Genomic DNA, 23,567 nt, shown 5'->3' with positions numbered 1-23,567 from the left:
ACCCATGTTCTATAGGATCTTGATTTTGGTAACTGTTCTACCATGCTTACGTATATCAAAATCAACATGTGGTACACTTCAAGTATATGCAATTATTTTTGTCAATTATTCCTCAGTAAAGTTTAAAATTTTCTCTAGGCTCCACACTATACATTAGAATGCACAGTGCATTTGTTATTATACATTTGTTTATTTGAAGCTTATTTTTTAGGACAAATATACAAGAAATGAACAAACTCCAGGGCCTCAGGGCAATTACTTCAATTTATACCTAAATGTGTCTCGACTTTAAGGTGTATCTGGCCCTTCGTTTGTAAAATTAAGGTTATTTTCTTCTGTTTTAGGCCAGGTAAGAATTTCCTAAAATGACAGGCTTAAGCCATTTGTTAACTGAAGTCTTATTCATTAACACTGAGCTATATCTATTTCCTTCATGGCACCTTCCACAAATTATAATTATATAGTTGTTCAGTATACCCTACTAGCCTGTAAATTTTAAGACACAGAGAATGTAAGCTCGGCATTTAATATATGCCTAACAATTAGTAGAGAACTAAAAAAAAAACTTGCTGAATGAATAATCTACAGGAAACCAAGCATAATTGGTATCCTCCCCCCGCTTGAAAAAAAACTGAGTGCTATTAATTACCAAAGCTCCCTTGTTTAACTTTCTTTCACATTATTACGAATTAGGACACTTCCAGACATTTTTGCTTCAGATCTGGTAAAGTCCAGCTACACTGAAATTTACTTTCCTCTCTTTCAACAGCTATTTCTTCTTATTAACAAAGTCAACAGTAAAAGCAATTTTATTTGAAAAGTTAAGAACTATAAACATTAGGTGGCAAGGCTTTTTAGAACATTAAGGTTTGTTCCAGAAAACGGAATGCTGGTAGTAATGAAACTAACTGCTGATCTGATGTAAAAACAGAGACAGCCCCAAATGCAACTGATAGAGTGGCTACTGGAGTTGAATCACCATGTGGCAACTTGTTATCACAGTTGACCTGTCGACTAATAATGTCACTCTGCTCAAACTTTTTTATTCCTTCAAGAGTAGGACCCTTGCCACTTCCACTCCAGATATCTGTGTGGGAATTAGGGTGAAAGATGATGCCACTGTTAAAGCCACTAAGGAAAAAAAAATGTGAAGAAACAGTAAATATGGATGTCTAGGTAGAGTCTCATTTGGATTTATAAAACCATCAGGTCAAAGATACAGATAACAAAGAATGTCTCACCTGCAGGCAGCTTCTTGTACTCTTTTGTTGCTATCCAGGATACGCTTTAGCAGTTCCGTCATTAATGGCTTCAGGTACGTGTCTGGGGGCTGGCTGACTACCCAGTGTGCATAGCGGCTAAGAGTCCAGCACGTTATGGAACGCACAAGAGCCTTTTTATCAGAGAGGCACTGAATAAGGTGAGGAATGAGCTCAGGTAGGTACGGAATCATGCCCTGCATGCAACCTAGGAATAAAAACCACAGAACTATTTCAGGAAGTGCTGAAATTTGGTTAAAACAAAATTATTTCAGTTGAATACTAAACTGATACGTGCATCCATGAAACATATTCAGATCATCTCCATTCCAATAAATATATTGCAATAATCTGTTCCAAAATTATTTTAAAGAAATAACTGAAATGAGCGCTAACTGCTCTTTAAGTATCTTTCAGTAGGGTTAGGAAAGCTCATTTTACTTCTGCTACAGAAATTATGGCTTTCAAAAATGCCTGTAAAATGCTTCAATTTCTTGTAGATAGATGTTTACAGCTAGGACAGAATAATGATCCTTTATAGAGGATGATGACACGACTTACGTTTCTTACACTTACCTATAGAAGTTATTTTTCTAGCAACAGGGATGCTTCTGACATCAGAATCCTCTCATTTTGTTCTCTCTTTTTTTTTCTGTTCTCTTTATTATAACAAAAGCATTTGCAAAATATCTGGCTGGGGTTATAAGTAAGTCTATGGTTGTTTAATAATAATTAACTAGCTCAAAGTAAAAACTTATCCTAAGATGGCTTTTAGACTCAAATATCGTTTTTAAGGTTAATGTGGATCATAGTCTCACCTACTTCAATAGTCTTATTAGCAACACAAGACAGCAAAGTACGTAAACAGTTTCTGCTTATAGAGTAACAAGTCCTTAAAGTAGCCTAGTCACATTAGCACCTATTGAGGACTTTACAGTTCAAGTTTGATTTAGACTTACCTTCAGCAATTGCTCCTAAAACCAATATGCCTGATTCTTTAACAACCCATTCATGATGAAAAAGTAATTCTTTCAAAAGGGGCAAAATATGTGGCAAAAGCTCATCACGATACACATTTGCAAGAACATCTAGGGCAGCCGCAGAACATTTTCCTAAGGAAATATTTAATTCAAAGACATTACATTAACTTCCATTATCATTTATAGTTATATATCTATAAATCTATCTGTATCTATATACAGATAAAATTTGTTGTATGTACAACACTTTATTTTTACCTCTACAAAGTTTGAAGATATTTAATCCTGTATACGACTGCCCCCTTTTTTTTTTTTTTAAATAAAGCGGTTACGTTGGCCAGAAATAACACCTTACTCATCAAAAGGGTCTTAGTTATACTTAGTTATACTTACTGTATGATAGACCCATTCATATGAATATTATACTGCCAGGAAACAGAATGAAATATTTATGTACTGACACAGAATGAGTTGCATGATATATGGAAAAGAATCAGCAGAGTACATATGATCTGATTTCACTTCTAGAACATCAGCCTTCCCTCCTAAAAAGAAGACATAGGCCTACCTCAGATATTGCAGGTTCAGTTCTAGACCACCAAAACAAAGCGAGTCAATTGAACTTTTTGGTTTCCTAGTGCATATAAAAGTTATGTTCACACTATGCTGTAGTCTAGTGAAGTGTGTAATAGCTTTATGTCTATAAACCATGTACATACCTTAACTAAAATATACTTTATAGCTAAAAAATGCTAACCATTATCTGAGCCTTTGAAAAACTGTAATCTTTCTGTGGAGGGTCTGGCCTTGATGTTGGTGGTTGCTGACTGATCAGGGTGGTGGCTGCTGAAGGCTGGGGTGGCTATGAGCAGTTTCTTAAATAAGACGACAGTGAAGTTCGCTGCATGGACTGACTCTTCCTCTCGTGAACGATTTCTCTGTAGCACGCAGTGCTGTTTGACAGCATTTTACCCAGGAGAACTTCTTTCAAAATTGGAATCAATCCTCTCAAACACTCCTGCTGCTTCATCAACCAACACTATGTAATAGTCTAAATCCTCAGTTGTCATTTCAACAATCTTCACAGCATCTTCACCAGGAGTAGATTCCATCTCAAGAAAAAGCAGTTTCTTTGCTCACCCATAAGAAGCAACTCCTCATCCATTAAAGTTTTCTCATGAGACGCAGCAATGCAGTCACAGCTTCAGGCTCCACTTCTAATTCTAGTTCTTTTGCTATTTCCACAACATCTGCAGTTACCTTCTCCACTGAAATCTTGAACCCCCTAAGAAGAATCAACTTCTTCCAAACTCCTGTTAATGTAATGCTGATATTCTGATCTCTTTCCATGAATCACAAATGTTTTTAATGGCATCTAGAATGGTGAATCCCTTCCAGAAGGTTTTCAATTTACTTTGCCCAGATACTTCAGAGGAATCACTACCTATGGCAACTATAGCCTTACAAAGTGTATTTCTGAAATTACTCCTTGATCCATGGACTGTAGAATCAATGCTGTGTTAGCAGATGTGAAAAAAACATGAACCTCATTGTACATCTCCACCTGAGCTCTTGGGTAGCCAGGTACTTTGTCGATGAGTAGTAATATTTTTAAAGAAATCATCTTTTCTGAGCAGTAGGTGTCAAGAGTAGGCTTAAAATATGCAGTAAACCTTGTCATAAACAAATGTGCTATCATCTAGGCTTTCTTGTTCCATTTACAGAGCACAGAGTAGATTTAGTGTAATTCTCAAGGACTCTAGGATTTTCGGGATGGTAGATGAGCACTGGCTTCAACTTAAAGTCACCAGCTCCATCAGTCCCTAACAAGAATCAGCCTGCCCTTTGAAGCCAGGCACTGACTTCTACTCTCTAGCTATGAAAGTCTTCGATGGCATCTTCTTCCAACAGAAGGCTCTTTTGTCTACATTGAAAATCTGTTGTTTTGTGCAGTCACCTTCATTAATTATCTTAGATCTTCTGGATAACCTGCTGCAGCTTCTACATCAGCATTTGCTGCTTTACCCTGCATTATGTTATGGAGATATAAAGACTTTTTTCCTTAAACCTCAAGAACCAACCTCTTCTTCTGCAGCTTCCTCTCCTCTCTCAGCTTTCAGAGAATTGAAGAGAGTTCGGGCTTTGCTCTGGACTAGGTTTGGCTTAAGGGAATGTTGTGGCTGGTTAACCACAAAAACTTTCTCCTTATCAGCATTCAAGCTGTTTTGCTTGTTTTGTTTTTGTGTGTTCACTGGAGTAGCACTTTTAACTTCCTTCAAGAACTTTTCTTTTGCTCACAACTTGGCTAACTGGCGCAAGAGGGCTGGCTTCTGGCCTACCGCAGTTTCTACATGCCTTCCTCACTAAGCTTAATCATTTCTTTTAATTAATTAGTTGACTGATTTTTTGGCTGCGATGGGTCTTTGTTGCTGCGTGCAGGCTTTCTCTAGTTGCGGTGAGCAGGGGCTACTTCACTGTGGTGTGCAGGCTTCTCATCGTGGTGGCTTCTCTTGTTGTGGAGCATGGGCTCTAGGTGCACAGGCTTCAGTAGCTGGAGTTCGCGGGCTTCAAGTCCCAGCTTAATCATTTCTAACTCTTGATTTAAAGTGAGAGACGTGGGGCGTCCCTGACGGTGCAATGGTTAAGAATCCGCCTGCTAATGCAGGGGACGCGGGTTCAAGCCCTGGTCTGGGAAGATCCCACATGCCGCAGAGCAACTAAGCCCGTGTGCCACAACTACAGAGCCTGCACTCTAGAGCCCGCGAGCCACAACTACTGAGCCTGCATGCTGCAATTACTGAAGCCCACATGCCTAGAGCCCGTGCTCCGCAACAAGAGAAGCCACCGCAATGAGAAGCCCGCGCACTGCAACGAAGAGTAGCCCCCGCTCACCACAACCAGAGAAAAGCCTGCGCCCAGCAACAAAGACCCAACGCAGCCAAAAACAAAATAAAGTGAGAGACATGCAACTAACTCTTCCTTTCACTTGAACACTTAGAGGCCACTGAAGGGTTATTAATTGGTCTAATTTCAATATTGTTGTATCTCAGAGAACAGGGACACTGAAGGAGAGGTAGAGAGATGCGGAACGGCTGTGAGTGGAGCAGTCAGAACACACACATTTACTAATTAGTAAGTTTGCCATCTTATATGAGCATGGTTCACACAGCCCCAAAACGATTACAACAGTAACATCAAAGATCACTCATCACAGATTGCCCTAACAAATATAATAACAAAAAAGCTTGCAATATTCCAAGAATTATCAAAATGTGACAGTGTCACAAAGTGAGTAAATGCTGTTGGAAAAATAGCGCCAACAGACTTGATCAGTGCAGGGATGCTACGAACCTTCAGTTTATAAAAAATGCAGTTATCTATGAAGTGCAAGAAAGCGAAGCGAAACAAAAGCTGGTTAAGCCCGTATACCCGTTTTTCTGTATCTGCATAGAAAAACTTCTGGAAGAACATAATGATGGGTGGGATGTGAAAAGGAAGTATTCCCCCCCCCCAATTCAACACACATTATTACTTTTGCAGTTATCTACATTAAATCTTAATGCATGCTCCCCACCAACCTTAAAGTAGGAATACACTGGGAAGTAATTCTGTGGTAGTAATGAAGACCTTGGGTTCTCTTGTTGTGTGAGATTTGGGTTCCAAAACTACATGTGCCACCAGTACTAGCTAAGCTAACCATAGGGAGTTTCTCTTTTTGCAGTATCTTTACCTACCCAAGGCTGTTGCAAAGATTAAATGTGAAAGGCATACAAAGTCCTTGGCCTAGCGCTGGGCACGTTAGTCACTCTAAGGAACCGTTAGTTATAGGAAACTAAATGGGCAGTAATCAGCATAATTCCAAATAATTTACAGAATTCAGGCTGATGATTCATGTCCTTAATTGCTCTACCGGTTAGTTACTAGAAATCTCAACCCTCTGAATCACAGCGTGGTTCTTAACTGGGGGTGATTTTGTGTCCCAAGGAACACTGGGCAATGTCTCAAGACACTGCTGGTTGTCACAGTTTTGTGTGTGTTCTCCCCCCACCTCCTGCGCTACTGCCATTTACTGGGCAGAGATCAGGGCTGCTGCTCAAAATCCTATAATGGACAGGATGATCCCACAACAAAGAATTACATGGCCCAAAACGTGAAATGTGCTGTGAACTAGAGCAGCAAGATTTAAAAACCAGCACGCAAGCAAAAGCAAAACACAGGTGTCTAGATTCTCCCCAAAGTTATCTAATTAGTATGTGGCCCAGAATGCAGGCTTAATATATGATGTGGATTTGCAAGTAAGGTTGAAAACCAAGATTTTAAAAAGCATATTTGTAAGTCTGAATATGACAAAAGCAATTTATATAATTTTGGAAAACTGCATGATAATCAATATTCATGCAAATTATCACACAAAAAAATAAGTTTATGTTAGGAAAACAGGAAAAGTTGTTTTCTATGGTCAATGTTTCTATTTCACAGTATCAAACAAAATATATACCCCTTTGAGAAATGACAGTGTGAGATAAAGTCTTTTTAAGGAATAAAATGACAAGTAAATGAAGAGCAGACCCATCAGGAAAATACAAAAACAAACCCACAATAAGATTATCACTTCACATCCAGAATGGCTATAACAGAAAGAGACAACCAAAAAGTATTGACAAGCATGTGGAGAACCTGGAGCCCTAAGACACTGCTGGGGGGAATGTAAATGGTGGAGCCACTTTAAAAAACAGCCTGGTAGTACCTCAAAAGGTTAAACATAAAGTTACCATATGACTCAGTAATCCTACTCCTGGGTATATACCCAAGAGAATTGAAAACTTACGTTTACACATCAAACTTTACATAACTTCACAGCATCATTACTCACAATAGCCAAAGGGGGGAAACAAAATGTCCATCAAATGATGAACAGATAAGTCAGTCACAAAGGACCACTTTTTGTATAATTCCATTTGTAGGAAATGTCCAGAACAGTTCCTAGAGACACAATATAGATTGGTCGGTGCTTAAGGCTAGCGAACTGGAAGAAAATGGGAGTGACTACTAATGGGTACAGGGTTTCTTTTCGGGGTGATAAAAATGTTCCAAAATTTACTGTGGTGATGGTTGCACAACTCTGTGAATACACTAAAAGCCACTCAACTGTAACCTTTTGTATGGTATGTGAACTGTATGCAATGAGGGCACTGTATGGTATGTGAATTATTTCTCAACAAAACTGTTAGCAAAGCAAGCGACTGTGCTTCTCCCTCTCTGACTTACTTAGATTCCAGTCAGAAATTGTATCATCATCATCAATTTCATCGTCATCATCATCTTCCTCTTCAATTCCATCTTCATCATGCTGCTGAGCCACTGTCCTTGATCGATGAAAACGTGGCCTTATGTCCTGTTCACTATCAGGAATTGTTTCATCTTCTTCAACATCACCCTGTATATTTTTTTTAAAGGAAAATTTTGGTTATATTCATTATAAGCTAATATGTATATCAGTGAAAGAATGAGAATATTCAGATGGGGTTATGCATATTATTTTGAAATACAGTTGACTCTTGAACTATATGGGTTGGAACCGTGCGGGTTCACTAACATGCAGATTTTTTTCCAATAAATGAAGTCTTAACACTACTACATAATCCATGGTTGGCTGAATCTGCAGATATGGAACCATGGACACGGAGGGCCAACTGTAAAGTTATACAGGGATTTTTGACTGAGCTGAAGGTCAATGCTGCTAACATCCCATTTTCAAGGGTCAACTGTATACCTCTTCATTAAGAACCACTCCCCTGGGCAGAAAATATTTCTTTGTGAAGGGGAGAAGAGGCTATCACATAACCCATGTTAGATATCAGGCACTTTCAAACCACATTATATGGTTTCCCACCAGCTGGTATAATCTAGAGTATCTGAATCAAGATCAGAACGTATTTAACATATTTTAAAATAAACTCCGAACAATTTGAATTAACAGGAAATGGATGCGAACTCTATTAGTGTCACCGTCTAGTTAGTTCCAATTAAGCTAGAATCTATTACCACCCAAATTCATTATCTTTGAACTCCATAGCATACTATATAACAGAAAGCCTATTTACATAGGGCCTACTCTAAATAAATGTTCTGTTAGTCAAATCCAAAGATCTACTAAGTCAATAAAAATAATCTTCCCTATTCATCAGGAAATAGTTTCCTTACCTTAAGTAGGATGATATCTATATCTGAGTACTTCATGCCATTCACTAACACAGGAATCAACCTATAAAGAAATGAATTCGTGAAACAAAGATCTAAAGATCTCAAAGTCTTAACAACCTCATGAATACTAATAATACCAATACAACAACCACCACTGCTAATATTGCCTTATAGCATGTTCTTTGTCTGCCCTTCTCAGATGATGAATACTCCCAATATATATCTCAGGCCTTTTAAATACTCATGCATGGGATCTACTGGATGGAATCTTAGTGGGGATAAGATAGCTTACTTATCAAGAGTGCTTAGAAATAAAAACAATAATTTTTTTTTCAATTTTTCCCCTAAGAATTTATCTCAAATATATGAACAAATATTCCCAATTTTTAAAGACCAATGTTCCCTGATGCAAGAACAAGAACAATGGAAACAATCTGAATTTCCATCATTAAGGGCTTGGTTAAAAATAAATTACAGTTGGGAATTCCCTGGCAGTCCAGCAGTTACAACTCTGCACTTTCACTGCTAGGGCCCTGCAGTGTTCAATCCCTGGTCGGGGAACTAAGATCCTGCAAGGATCTTATTTTTGGATGCAGCATGGCCAAAAACAAACAAACAAACAAATTAAGTAAAGTTAAAAAAACAAAAAGCCCTCTACGTGTAAAACACATAAAGCATATTTCCATTTAAGATAAAAATAATGAGAGATTCCTAGCCACAGCAATCAGAGAAGAAAAAAAAAATAAAGGAATCCAAAATGGAAAAGAAGTAAAGCTGTCACTGTTTGCAGACGACATGACACTCTACATAGAAAATCCTAAAGATGCTACTAGAAAACTACTAGAGCTCATCAATGAATCTGGGTAAAGTTGCAGTATACAAAATTAATACACAGAGCTCTCTTGCATTCCTATACACTAACAGTGAAAGATCAGAAAGAAATTAAACAAACAATCCCACTTACCATCGCATCAAAAAGAATAAAATACCTAGCAATAAACCTACCTAAGGAGGCAAAAGACCTGTACTCAGAAAACTATAAGATACGGACGAAAGAAATCAAAGATGACACAAACAGATGGAGATATATATATACCATGTTCTTGGACTGGAAGAATCACTAGTGTCAAAATGACTATACTATCCAAAGCAATCTACAGATTCAATGCAGTCCCTATCAAATTACCAATAACATTTTTCACAGAACTAGAATGAACACTTTTACAATTCGTATGGAAACACAAAAGACCCCAAACAGCCAAAGCAATCTTGAGAAAAGAAAAATGGAACTGGAGGAATCACACTCTCTGACTTCAGACTATGCTACAATGCTACAGTAATAAAAACAGTATGGTACTGGCACAAATACAGAAAAATAAATCAAAGGAACAGGATAGAAAGTCCAGAGATAAAACCACACACCTATGGTCACCTAATTCATGACAAAGGAGGCAAGAATATACAATGGAGAAAAGATACTCTCTTCAATAAGTGGTGCCGGGAGAACTGGACAGCTACATGTAAAAGAGTGAAATTAGAACACTCCCTAACACCATACACAAAAGTAAACTCAAAATGGATTAAAGACCTAAATGTAAAGCCAGACACTATAAAACTCTTAAGAGGAAAATACAGGCAGAACGCTCTATGACATAAATTGCAGCAAGACTCTTTTGATCCACCTCCTAGAGTAATGAAAATAAAAACAAAAACAAAAGGGATCTAATTAAACTTAAAAAAGCCTTTGTACAGCAAAGGAAAGCATAAACAAAAAAAGACAACCCCCAGAATGGGAGAAAGTATTTGCAAACGAAGCAACCAACAAGGGATTAATCTCCAAAATTTACAAACGGCTCATGCAGCTCAATATCAAAAAAACAAACAACCCAATCCAAAAATGGGCAGAATACCTAAACAGACATTTCTCCAAAGAAGACATACAGCTGGCCAAAAAGCACATAAAAAGATACTCAACATCACTAATTATTAGAGAAATGCAAATCAAAACTACAATAAGGTATCACCTCACACCAGTCAGAATGGCCATCATCAAAAAATCTACAAACAATAAATGCTGGAGAGGGTGTGGGGAAAAAGGAACCCTCCTACACTGTTGGTGGGAATGTAAACTGGTACAACCACTATGGAGAAGAGTATGGAGGTTCCTTAAAAAACAAAAATAGAGCTACCATATGATACAGCAATTCCACTCCTGGGCATATTTCTGGAGAAAACCATAATTCGAAAAGATACACGCACCCCAATGTTCACTGCACTATTTACAATAGCCAGGATGTGGAAGGAGCCTAAATGTCCATCAACAGAGGAATGGATAAGGAAGATGTGGTACATATATACAATGGAATATTACTCAGCCACAAAAAGAATGAAATAATGCCATTTGCAGCAACACAGATGGACCTAGAGACTGTTATATTGAGTGAAGTCAGTCAAAGACAAATATCATATGATATCACTTATATATGGAGACTAAAAAAACGGTACATAGGAACTTATTTACAAAACAGAAAGAGTCAGGGATGTAGAAAACAAACTTATGGTTCCCAGGGAGGAAGGGGGACAGGGATAAATTGGAAGATTGGGATAGACATATACACACTATTATATATAAAATAGATAACTAATAAGGACCTACTGTATAGCACAGGGAACGCTACTTAGTAAATACTCTGTAATGGCCTACATTGGAAAAGAATCTAAAAAAGAGTGGATATGTGTGTGTGTGTGTAAATATATATGTGTGCGTATATATATATATATATATATATACACACACACACACACATAACTGATTCACTTGCTGTACATCTGATACTTAACACAACATTGTAAATCAACTATACTCCAATAAAAATTATTTAAAAAATTAGATTACCTATACAATAACTTATATACAGAGACTATCTAGGAAGGCTATACAATAAACTGTTGTCTTCAGAGAGGTGAGTGGGCTAAAAAGGGACGGTATCCATCTTCTACTTTATTTCTAAATGGTGTGACATTTTTACAATAAGCCTACATGCAGTATTTGTATTCCTTTTAATAAAAGAGATGACAGTGTTTAAAATATAAAAACAGTAAACTTAAAGGAATTAATCCAAAAGAAATAAATCAAAAAGGAAAAAAAGAGCTCTACCGACAAGGTTATCATAGTCTGATAAAAAGTTTGGAAATTTAAATTCTAACTTCTTAAGACATTAAGAACTTAAACTTCCAATAAGAAAATAGTTAAATAAATCAGAATATTATATCTAATCTGAAATATTATGTTGTCACCAAAAGGGAACCATAATGTCTGTAAACATGGAATTCCAGGTATACTGAAATATTTATGACGACTAGTTAAAAAAAAAAATATCAAAACATGTTAAGTAAAGGTCAAAATACTAATTTCAGTTCCTTCTGTAGATATGATGGTTTTATCTTGGACAGCTTTCTTAAACTTTGGTTTGTTTCCTCACTGTCCAATCATACACACTGAAATGAGTCTACTGAGGACAAAAGGTATGAGAGAATACTTTGGAAACACGTTACAATGTCCACAGTCCACTGCTTCCAAATTCTACCTTTCATTGTTCTGGGGGGCATGGAAAAAGTGTGAATAGGCAAAAGAAACTCATACTCATGAGTACCAGCTGTGGGGTTATTAATAAAGCACCTTCTTAATAACCTAGTGAGAAAAGTATCATGATCCCTATTTTACAAACGAGTAACTAAAGCTCAGAGAGGTAATATTATTTCCACAAGGCCATAAATGTTAAGTAAATTTCCTTTCTTTACCCCAGATGTAAGAATCTCTGTCCACATTAATGTCCTCAGTGTTTGCTGTGGCTTTACTTCAAATAGTCACATGCTTTAAGACACACTAAATAAATATGTATGAAACCAATGTTAAGCACACCTCTACTTTCAATGAGGTAATTTTGCAAGCCCTCATTAACCAAAGGAATACTAACAGTAAAAAGGAAGCAGTGGGATTTCAAATTTGTAAAAAGGAAAATATGAGCGACCCAAACTTTCATGTTCAAAGTCCTTCTAAATTCTAAAATAGATTAACGGTAGTAATTCAACATTATAGCTAGTATATCATAACTAAATAAAATTATAATACACAGAACCATACTGTGTAAGCTACAGGGATCTTGCAAGAGAACCAACTCCATCTGGATCACCAACAGTTAAATCATTTATGATATCTGTCAATAATTTCACGAAAATGATGAGGATGGATGGCAGACCATAAAATATTGAAGAGTTCACCTGAGGTGAGGTAAAGAAGTAAAGACAGTGAGCCCCATCTATTCTTTGAATCTTTTTAAGATGAAAGAAACTGCAGCAAGCTAAAAAGTTAAGGCAGCAGAGAGGGAAAAGTTTAAAGAGAGAATTTATCTATTTGATAGAGTGAGGTCCCTAAGGATAAGAAAAAAATTATGCTATCCAAGACCATAAATAGAAAGCCTGGTTAGGAAGAAGATAATTCACATGAAAATGTATCTATAAGTTTTGGGGAAAACGTGAAGGGTCACCTGTTTTCCCTACAAAGCAGACGTGCTCAAATTGAATGAAGAGAACTTCAGAAGAGTGATAAAGGTATCAAATAGTTGCTCTGGTGAATGGAAGATAAAAGCTGATCTGGAACAGGAAAAATTGGCAGATGGTATGAAGGGTCCACTTGATGTTGAAGACCATGGATTTCTATAGCCACCAATCCTCCTAGCAGTGTAACTTTCCCCAACAGTATTTAAGAAGTAGCAAAGACAGTTCGATTAATCCAGAGCAGGGGGCAGCTGGAGGTTTATGGTCAGTACTGTTGATTTGTGGATCATGGTATCTGTGCCAGATAGAGAAAGAATAAGAAGATGTGTAGGAAATAGGGGACTGATAAGGCGGGGAAAGTCAAAAAGTGAGGTAGGAAAGAGATATTGGAGTTAACTGTGACCACGTGGCAATATGGCATGTGTCTGACAAATTCCAGTCATACAAAGCAGATCATTATTTTTTAACAAATCTAACTCTTAAGAAGCTTTCTCCTGAAGCTTCATGTAGAAAACAAGAAGAGAATTTTAACGCAACATCATGGAAAGGCAATGATGTTAATACCAACAATGAATGTTTACTGAGTACTTAAGTATATGCCAAGCACTGGGTTAGTTGTTTTACATGGATTAATTCATAAATAAGCCCCAGGAGATATTAATGTACAAGAATAAAGGTGGAAAAAAAATAATTCAGGGGAAAAAAAGAAGACCCGTTCTACCAGATAACAAAATATATTAGCAAATGTTCAATAATCAATAGAGCATAGTACTGGCTAAAAAAAAAAAAAACAAAAAAACAAAAAAAAAACAGAAAAAGGAAAAGAAAAAACAAGAATACACGACACAGCCCAGAAAGATAAAAGAGTTTAACCTTACTCTTTATTACCTTAATGCTTTCTATGTGAATTCATTTTAATAAGAAAGATCTCATCATATTAACAATTTTGATTCCTCAGCAAACATTTTTTGCTCATACTAAACAAGAATCTGGTTAACAGATCTAGGAAAAACAGTTCTTTTACTGTGTTTTTAATCTCCGGATCAGACTGATGTTGGTATTTTCCCATCCTCACAATACACTATTTGAACCAAAAATAAAAGCAGTCTTGTTTAATCTAAAAATGGTTCCCAAACCAGTGGTTTGGAAGACATATAAATCAAATCCATTTATCACTGGAATGGGTTGTTTAATGTTCGCACATAGCACACAACTAAATGGGAACTGCTGATCTTTTAGCCTGCTACCAAGTTCTTCATTGCTTACCAATGTTTAGATTTTATTAGGGTAATAAAAGAGACCACCAACCTATAACTGCTCTTATCATCTCCTAATGTTACAGCTTAGGTTTTCATTAATAAAATCTTTTCAGTTTTATAAGAATGTCTGTTTATATAACTTTTAGGATTATATGATCCTATGGTAAGAAACAAGCATATCATAAAACTGCAATCTCAAATCAGGGAGAAGAGAATAATTAATATATGAATTTCCTAAGGGGGGAAAAATCCATTTAGCACATCACCTTGCACTTTACTCCCAAATAAATTCTAGATTGACTGGAATAAGACATAAGTGGCTTTGTTTTCTCGGTAGGGAAAGAATTTATTGGAAAAGAAAAGGAACTTAACTGACTACATGAAAATAAGAATATCCAAGTACCCTAACTTCTGAAAAAAATGTGACTCCACTAATACAACAACATATTAAAACAAACGGTTTTGTTTTTTGCTCATCCAGAGGGCTAAGACTGGAAAAATTATGATTAATGGATTGCAAAAGTTGTGACAAGATGGGACCCTGCTGGTGGGGTGTAAACTGGTATAACTTCCCTAGAGAACTATGTGGAATATTTATGAAGACGCTTTAAAATGCTCAGGCCCTTTGACCTTGGTAAAAATCACTTCTAAGAACTCTACTTGAAAGAAATCACTACTTATGGACAAAGAAAGATGCTCAGTCCAGGATTATTTATGAGTTAAAAAAAAAAAAAGGGCAAACAACTAAACATTCAACAAAAGAAGAAGAGTCGATTATATATACATGGTACACACACCATGATGGAACAGTACTGAAAGTTTAAAGACTAATGACATGGAGGAAAGTGCACAACTTACAATAACTGAAAAGAGCCAACCACAAAATAGTAAAATCAAATATTTAAGCATCAACTATAGCCAGATGTCACGTACATACTACCAAATTTATTTCTTCCCAAAACACTCTGAATATATCACATTTGGTATATGGTACTAACAGAGAAAAACATTAAAAGACAACACACCAAAAATACTAACAATGATGACTCAAGGGGGTGGAAATCCAAGACATTTTAAGTTTTCTACATGTTAATTTTCTTTTATGAGCCTGTATTTTATTTATTTTCAAAAGAACATGAGCATTACTTTTTAAAGTAACTGACTTTAATATATGAAATCATTATGTTGTACACGTAAAACTAATATGCTGTTTTATATCAAATTCAACTTATCTCAATAAGACTGGAAAAAATATATTAAAAAAAATAACTGATTTAACAGCATTCACTGGGTTAAAAATAGGCATAACAATAGATTGACCAAAAATTGCATAGCATCACAACTAGTAGGAAATCCACGAGACCCCATAGTCAAATTATAAGATTATAAAAAATTGTGCCATGGATTATCCAAAATTAGTTATAATTCAGCATAAACCACCCTCATGTAATTTAGAAAACAAAAGTAACTGCTTCTTTAAAAATGTCTTTACTTATAGCATCGGTAAAATTAAGTCGTACTTCTTTAGAACTTCATTACCTGATGGCATAAGAATGTAACCTAAAAATATGAAAATGAGGAATCACTGCTAAATTTAACAACAAGGGAGTATCTGTAAGAAGGAACACTTACTTGGGAAGATGCCTCATGAGTACATCTTTGCATATTGGCTGCTCAGCCAAAGTGAGCCAAAATTCGCAGGCTTCTAAAGCCACATTTTCATCTTGATCTTGGGTCCTCTGCAGCATGTACTGTAAACAAAGGAGGCTTAGTATTAATCAGTTTAAATCATACAATTAAAATAAAACTAATCTAATTTCAGCAAGTTAACGGTCCTTTACTATGGGTCTTGCACTTTTACAGTGGTTCTCGACTTAGGCTTTGGATTTTTTAAAAAAAGCTTCCTAATCAATTCTGAAAAGCAGCCAAACTTAAGCACTACTGCTTTAGAATGTTGCCTAATGTAAAGTGTCCAATTCATATTTATCTGCTTCTATATAGGCGTATATTGTTTCATGAAACCACTGAGATTTTTAAAAAGTATTAATATTCAAACACTGTCTTCATAGATGCATCAAAATAAAAAACACCATTAAACTGTTCATAAAATGGACAATCATTTTTATAACATAACCACCCAAGCTGTCTTATAATTACAATTACCCCTTGAACAGTGAGGTTGGCATGCCAACCCTCCAAGCAGTCAAAAATCCACCTATAACTTATAGCCAACCTTCTATATATACGGTTCCTCTGTATCCAGTTCCTCATCTGCAGATTCAACCAATCTTGGGTTGTGTAGTACTGCAGTACATATTTAGTAAAAAGAAATCTGGGAATGAGTAGACCCATGAAGTTCAAACCTGTGTTGTTCAAGGGTCAACTGTATATACTTCCACATATTTAAAAAGATATATAGATATTATACAATTACAAAAATTAATTTTTTTTTAATTTGGAAAAAAGTAGTGGCATTTCTTTGTCAACTATATAATTTCTAGTTGCCAATAAAATAGGTTTATCATGTCCTTCATGTCCTTTGAACATACCAAGCCAAATTCACTCTTAAGTTGGAGGTACATTTCTGATCTCCAAATCTATCCAAATCTACCCTTCTTTTAAAAATCTAACATACCGGGAATTCCCTGCAGCCCAGTGGTTAGGACTTGGCGCTCTCACTGCCAGGGCCCTGGGCTCGATCCCTGGTCAGGAAACTAAGATTCCGCAAGGTGCACAGCGTGGCCACCCCCCCCCCCAAAAAAACCTTACATGCAAAAACAAAATAAACATAATCAAAGGCATGAATTCCCAATGTACCTGGGACTGAATCTGGGGTCAAGTGATGAATTCTTGAATGAAACATCTCACACATCAAAATACAGCAACACAACTGCTGTGACAGGCTAGCCCCTACCATGTTCTACTACTATGCTGGGTATTGCTGAAGAAAGAACTGTAGCCTTGTAAATTAGGTTCCCCAGCTGTGACGTGGCAAATGATTATATGTCTTTCTTAACTTTCTGGTTAACCCCAAACTCTCACTAAACTCTCAACCAACCTCACCTGATTCTTCTAAACACTTTACAGAGAGAATATCTTTATCAGAGGGAAAGTAATTTATCCCCATCTTTTGCTTCTACATATCCTTATCACTACAACTACCTTTCCTAATGTTTTAGAAAGGGAGTTACTGAACATCATGAATGCTAGCCTTCTTCTAACTGGTCTTAGATGCCATCCTTTAAGTACAACTATATTCAGCAATATGAAAACTAGGTATGACTGTAGCAATAATGAGTATTGCCCAACAAATTACTTTGTCCTAATAATAATTATGTTATTATGTATTCCTTCCTTTAATTACAACTATCTGTGCTCAACATACTTACAATATCCTAGTAAAATTATTTTAATCACATAAGGACTGAAAGAGAGCCTTTTAAAATCTAAATGGTCTGCTAGAACTCACTATAATGGTTACGTATTTTCTATTCAGAAATTGTTACCACTGTTACCATAAATCAAAAGTTGATCAGATCAATTTACCAGTTAACGGGTCAAAAACAAACTCTTTTAAGTATTATAGTTTTATTAGCCTAACCCATATCAAATAAATACAAATAACCTAAATATTTCTTAGTTACACTGGTTAAAAGCTATCTACTCCTTTAACCAACATTCCCCTCTATAACATCTTATATCTCATGAAAGAAAGATCGCCATAAAGATAATTTTTAACTTTAAGATGATAACTAATTTTTATAGTCCCCCCCCCACAACAAATGTGACAAATAAATTGGAAGACAGTGGCTTCACACTACACGTTTTGTGCCCAAGATTTTTCTTGAGGGGAAGATGAGGAGAAAGCCTTTAAACTGCTTGTATTACCTCAACTATATTATGCATGTGAGGAAGCAGGCGATCCATTCGAACTTCAAGCAACATCACAAGTGCCCGGCACACATTTTTCCGTACCTCTGGTTCTTCATCACCAGCCAATGCAAAGAGATTCTATTGCACAAGAAATATTTTCTTCTAGTTAAGTATTCCAACATACTAGAAAGATTTATACATAACAACCAATAATCTGCAAGGTGGCAACATTTAAAGAAACCCTAAGAAGATACTGTACAGATAAAGGCTTATGAATTAACTGGCCCTACTAATACTTTATAGCATTAGATTATAAAGTAAGACAGACGCAGGATGATAACTGCCAAAAACTATGATTTTGGTAAATGATCTAAAGCCATTTTTCGGAGTATGAGTGGTTGCATCTTGAAGTAATCTTTAGTTTATGAGAATAAAACCATGTCCCTAGGACATAGGAGCATTCACCCAGATCACCCAGAATTAGAGATAATCATTAAAATACAGTTTGATTTACTCTTCAAAATTACTGTCTGTTAAGAGATTATTCCTACCAATACTGATTCTTAATAGGCATACATTCTATAAAAGCACCAACAATTGGGAAATATACACTGAGTTTCCAACAATGTGACCCTAAACTGCTGTCGTTCACTGAGTCAACTATTGAAAAAATGGTAATAGTAGCAATCGATCTTATGCTTTATGCTGTTAAGTTTCTCTACAAGGTTTAAAAAAAAAGTGGGAATGAACAATACTGTATCAATTAACCTTCTCAACTCTAAGATGCTGCTACTCAATTTTACAAGTTTAGACGTTATATAACGTGCTAGCAAGTGGGGGAATCTGAATTTGGTTTTCACAAAATCATGGGTGAGTCCACACTCATTTCATTATACCAACAAGCCTCCACTAGAAAAAGCTGTCTGTTGCAGAGGTTCAAGTGGAGATGTCAGAAGAAAAAACAATTAAGCCTTCCCTATCTCACTCCTGAGGTTTTACTTTATTTACACACAACATACACACACATATTGAAAGCAGTAAAAAGAGGATTAAAATAATTAAGTAAAATCCAATGCGTCTCATTGTCTCTTCCCAGGACCACAGAAACATCTCCAGAGAGATGAACCTGAAATCATATTACAAGAAACGGGTAAGACAATGGAAAAATTTAAGTATCAAATGTGACAATATGTGAAGTACTGTTGTAGTAGCATTTTTAAAACTTTCATTTCTCCAAGTCCTATCTCTACTTCTGAGGCTTTCAAAACTCTGTAGTTGCTCTTTTTATTTTACATGGTCAGAAAGAATACGGTTTTTCCAGCAGGTGCTGCGCATATAAATCCTTCGTGAAATATGATGTTCTCTTAAGTATGAATACCCAGCTTTGCCAAGGTATGTTATAGCCAAGTATTAGTAACCAATACACTTTTCATCAGTGCCAGCACATGTAGCAGGCATGATTTCAGCCCCCGATAAAAACACTGGTGACTGAAGAAAACTAACCAGTTATTGATTTAGCAAATAGTTACTGAGAGCCTACCATGTGTCAGGCGCCTCCTCTGGAGGTTTACTACTCTTACAGGATGAAGAACTGGGTGAATCTTACTGGATTACCAAGTAGCACAGAAGTGTTAATACGGTATTTAACGCTAATGGAAAATATCATTAAATGTCAGGAAACGTTCTTGTTCCACTTGCTGAGTATGGACCTGTGGAATTTTTATTTTTAGAAAGAATTTATTTTATTCTAAATTATATTTCTGTATAAGATGCTGGTATGTCTATTACTGTTCTCTTTAATAAGTCACGAGAGAAGAACACTAATGTTGTTATAATTACAACAAAAACTACTACTGCTTCTAAAAATAATAGCAGTAGCTAGCATGTGGAGTGCTTACTTTGTAGCAGGCACTGTTCCAATTTATTTTTAGCCAATACCTTTTTTAACAATCCAACAAGGTAAGTCTATTATTAGCTTTATTTTATAAAAACTGAAAATACCAGTTAAGTAAGGTGCCCAAGGTTAACAAGCTACTAAGCTGTGGAGCTGGGATTTGAACACAGGCAGTCTTACTCCAGACTTCTAATACTGTCCACTACCCTCTATACCAAACTAGACTGAAAACACCTTGAAGCATAAAATTTCTTTATGTATCCTTACCACCAAGCACAGTGCCTGAGTCACAGTATGTATTCAGTAAAATGTATTTAAGATGCATGTTTTCATTTCAATTTTCAAATGGCTTGAGGATTCTAATGGCTACTACTTGTAGTCTATTGGTAAAAGATGTTTAGAAGAAGCTTGTCAATTTAAGTGATGAGAAAAAAAAGACATAATTTCCCCCACTTCTTTCTTGTAATTTCCCAACAGGAATACCAGAAATACGGTCTCTGAAGGACTTTTTTTTTTAAAGAAGAGCTGAAAAGGAATAGACTATTTAAATTTCATTTGATGAAAATAAAAGTGAAGTGCTAAAGGAACTTTAATAATCCTTTCACAATCGCTGTTATCAAGCAGAAGTTCTGAAAAGAAATTCTACTGCTTAGGATTCAATGGCCAAAAAACTATGCTCCTGTTGTCTTTCTGCTTTTATCAAAAAGTTAAAAAGTACCATTAGAAATGCTCGCTGAGCTTTAACAGCCAATTTTCCCCCCTGAAACTTCTCATTTTACACTGAAAACCAATGGAAAAAGAGAAGTACTATCCTTTTAATTTATACCTTCAGATTCTTTATCAAATTAAGTTTATTCAACCTCTTCATGTTTCTAATATCACAAATGAGCTGGGAGATTTAATGTCCATATGCAATTTGAACAGTATATTGAGGTAGAAATTTTTATAATCAAGATATTAAACACAGACATACCATAATCAATGTTTGCACAAGTAGAAAACTCAGTGAGAGGAAAAGTACTTTTATTTTCAGTTAACGAGAATCACAAAGTTTATACTGTACCCAATTTTAATACTATCAGAAATAATTTAAATATTGACAGCTCATAATTATAAATTATCGTATTTATAAAATAAAACTACATGCAATGAACAGTTTCTAACCTCCTCAAAAATAAGGTGGGGTGGGGGGAGGACAAATCTTACCTCAATAAAGGAATCAATATGCAACATCAGAGCTTGAGTTCTACTGATGATAAACTGATTGACACAGGCAACAGCATGAGACCTAGAAACAAAATTCAAAATACACTAATTGAAGAAGCTCTGCTCCATTTACAGAAGACTGGCAAGAATTTAAACGTTCCTCCATAATAATATTACAGTGTATGTACAGCCATGCGTGCGCGCGCGCGCGCACACACACACACACACACCACCCCCCCCCCCAAAAAGAATGAGTCAAAATTCCCTATGTATTAAACATATCCTTCACATTCTTTCCGTGTTCAGTGAAAAATGCAGGTTGTGGAGCAATATGTTAACGCTACTAAGAAAGTGGAAAAGCGTCTGGAAGGACATGTTTGCTCTCAAGAGTGTGAGGTTGGATGGGGACATAATGGGAATTATTTTAGATTTTAAAATAATGGGTATGCATTCCTTCTGAAACTGAAAATGCGGACTGTTCTACAGCCTATGTGTTCTGACATACCTAATCTAATCCCATAGCAATTCTTAATGGCACTACTGTTAAAAATATACCCATAATCTAATCACTTACTACCTCCACTTCTCCTCTAGTCCAAACCATAATCTCCCATCGGGACTATGTCAAGAGGCTCTAACTGGTTTCCCAATTTCCATTATGCAAAACCCCACTACCTGTTTGACACACATATAAGATCACATAATATCCTTGTTCAGATTGCTCCAGTAGGAATCTACTTTTCCTGCCAAACGTCAAAAGGTAAATATTTTAAGCTTTGTGGGCCACCTAAGACCTCTGTGGCAGCTTTACTACCCACCCACCCACTTCAACCTTTTAAACTATGGAATCATTTGTAGCTCATAAGTCACGCCTGAATTTGGCCACACGGGTCACAGCGTGCCGATTACTGGCGTAAACACGCCCCTGTAATGTGCTACTCCCTACCCCTCTAGCTTCATTTCCTACTGTGCTACAAAATCGTTTTCTTCTGTCACCCTAAAAGGTTTCTTCCTAACTCCAGGGACTTTGTACTGTTGTTCCCTCTTAAGTGATCTTGGCTTTGATCGTTCAGAAAGCCTTGCTACTTTACTTTGTTCAGGGTTTCTGCACAATTGCTGCCTGTTACAAAGAATGTGCTGCATAACACACCTGTGAATCACTACCTAACCCCTTATGCTCGCTATTTTTCCACAGTATGTGTCAACCCCGACAAGCTCTGCAACACACTGAATTTCAGCCTCACACAAAGGACTTTAAAAGCCTGACTGTTAACCATTATAAATGTAATTAACCATGCAGATGGTGGAGAAGTGTCATAGTTAACGAAAATTTCAGCAGAGTGACATTTCACAGGCTGTCATTAGAGGAGTAGATTTCAATTATCAAGTCCACCTCTATAGAACAGTTATCTTCTGCCAATCGCAAAAATACTAGGTAGTGCAAAATAAGGGAGTGGTCAGGTTCGTATCCGTTTATAAATTAATTTAATATTGGCTGTATAGATACCTTATTTTTGGACTACTGTGCTTGAAGAACTGTAAAAATTTAGGAATCATGATGTTGAGAGGACGATCTAAAACATCACTATCTAAAATCTCAGCAGAATCTTCACAAATCTTCTGAAGGGCACCAAATGCTCCCTGTAAAAGACATTTCAATGATTAGAATTAAAAATGAAGCCATTTTAAAAGCAAACTGAGGAATATTCACTAATTTGTATGGATTAATGTTCCCAGTTTGCATAAAACCTGCATCATAAAATCCATACATTTAATCATCAGCTATAAAAGAAATTTATTATACCACTGAGTTATTTAAAACCTCAGTTTAAATATAATGGTACATTTTAATTTTAGCATTAAATGTCTTAGAATTAGAATTTTGATCGTCAGGGACTGTAAATAATATCATCTAATTTAAAAACTTAACTTCTGCAGTATTCTTGCCAATTTTACGTCAACAGTAATTTTTCTCTTATTAAATACCAGTTTGCTAAAACAATGTAAAACTCTATGTTTACGTATAAGTGCATTTAACCATTGTACCACTTCTCTGTTTGAAGCACAAATGGAGGTCTTAATTATCATCAAAAAATTATTTATATGTAAACCATTCATTGACAAAAGTTGTTAAAAGGGCAGGCAATTCAATTTGGTAATTTCCCCTACAACCACTTTACAACCAAGTGGCTTACCTAGAGAGCTCCTGTATATAATATCTAACCTACCAGTTACCTCAACCACCTACTTTACTCTGCTTATAATTCTATCAGCAGCATCTTGGGACTTATTCTCTACACTACAGGTTAATTTAAGAATCCTGTATGACTTAGTA

The 23,567-nt window shown here is 36.1% G+C and overlaps 1 protein-coding gene across 1 annotated transcript in view; it reads right to left on the bottom strand.

Annotated features, from left to right (window-relative positions):
• Positions 1-23,567, bottom strand: part of TNPO1 (transportin 1) — an 89,703-nt gene that overhangs the window by 20,158 nt on the left and 45,978 nt on the right. Inside the window, exons 6-14 of the mRNA XM_079918619.1 lie at positions 22,740-22,873; positions 21,233-21,314; positions 18,148-18,270; positions 15,892-16,010; positions 8,444-8,504; positions 7,508-7,676; positions 2,219-2,371; positions 1,242-1,467; positions 966-1,131 (exon numbers count right to left, since the gene is read on the bottom strand). Coding sequence (XP_079774745.1) covers positions 966-1,131; positions 1,242-1,467; positions 2,219-2,371; positions 7,508-7,676; positions 8,444-8,504; positions 15,892-16,010; positions 18,148-18,270; positions 21,233-21,314; positions 22,740-22,873 — 1,233 coding nt within the window. The remainder of the gene's footprint in view (positions 1-965; positions 1,132-1,241; positions 1,468-2,218; positions 2,372-7,507; positions 7,677-8,443; positions 8,505-15,891; positions 16,011-18,147; positions 18,271-21,232; positions 21,315-22,739; positions 22,874-23,567) is intronic.

Source organism: Stenella coeruleoalba (assembly GCF_951394435.1).
Source record: "Stenella coeruleoalba genome assembly, chromosome: 3".
Taxonomy (NCBI): Eukaryota; Metazoa; Chordata; class Mammalia; order Artiodactyla; family Delphinidae; genus Stenella; species Stenella coeruleoalba.
The sequence above is the reverse complement of the archived record's forward strand: the minus strand, read 5'-3'. Positions and strand labels throughout refer to the sequence as shown.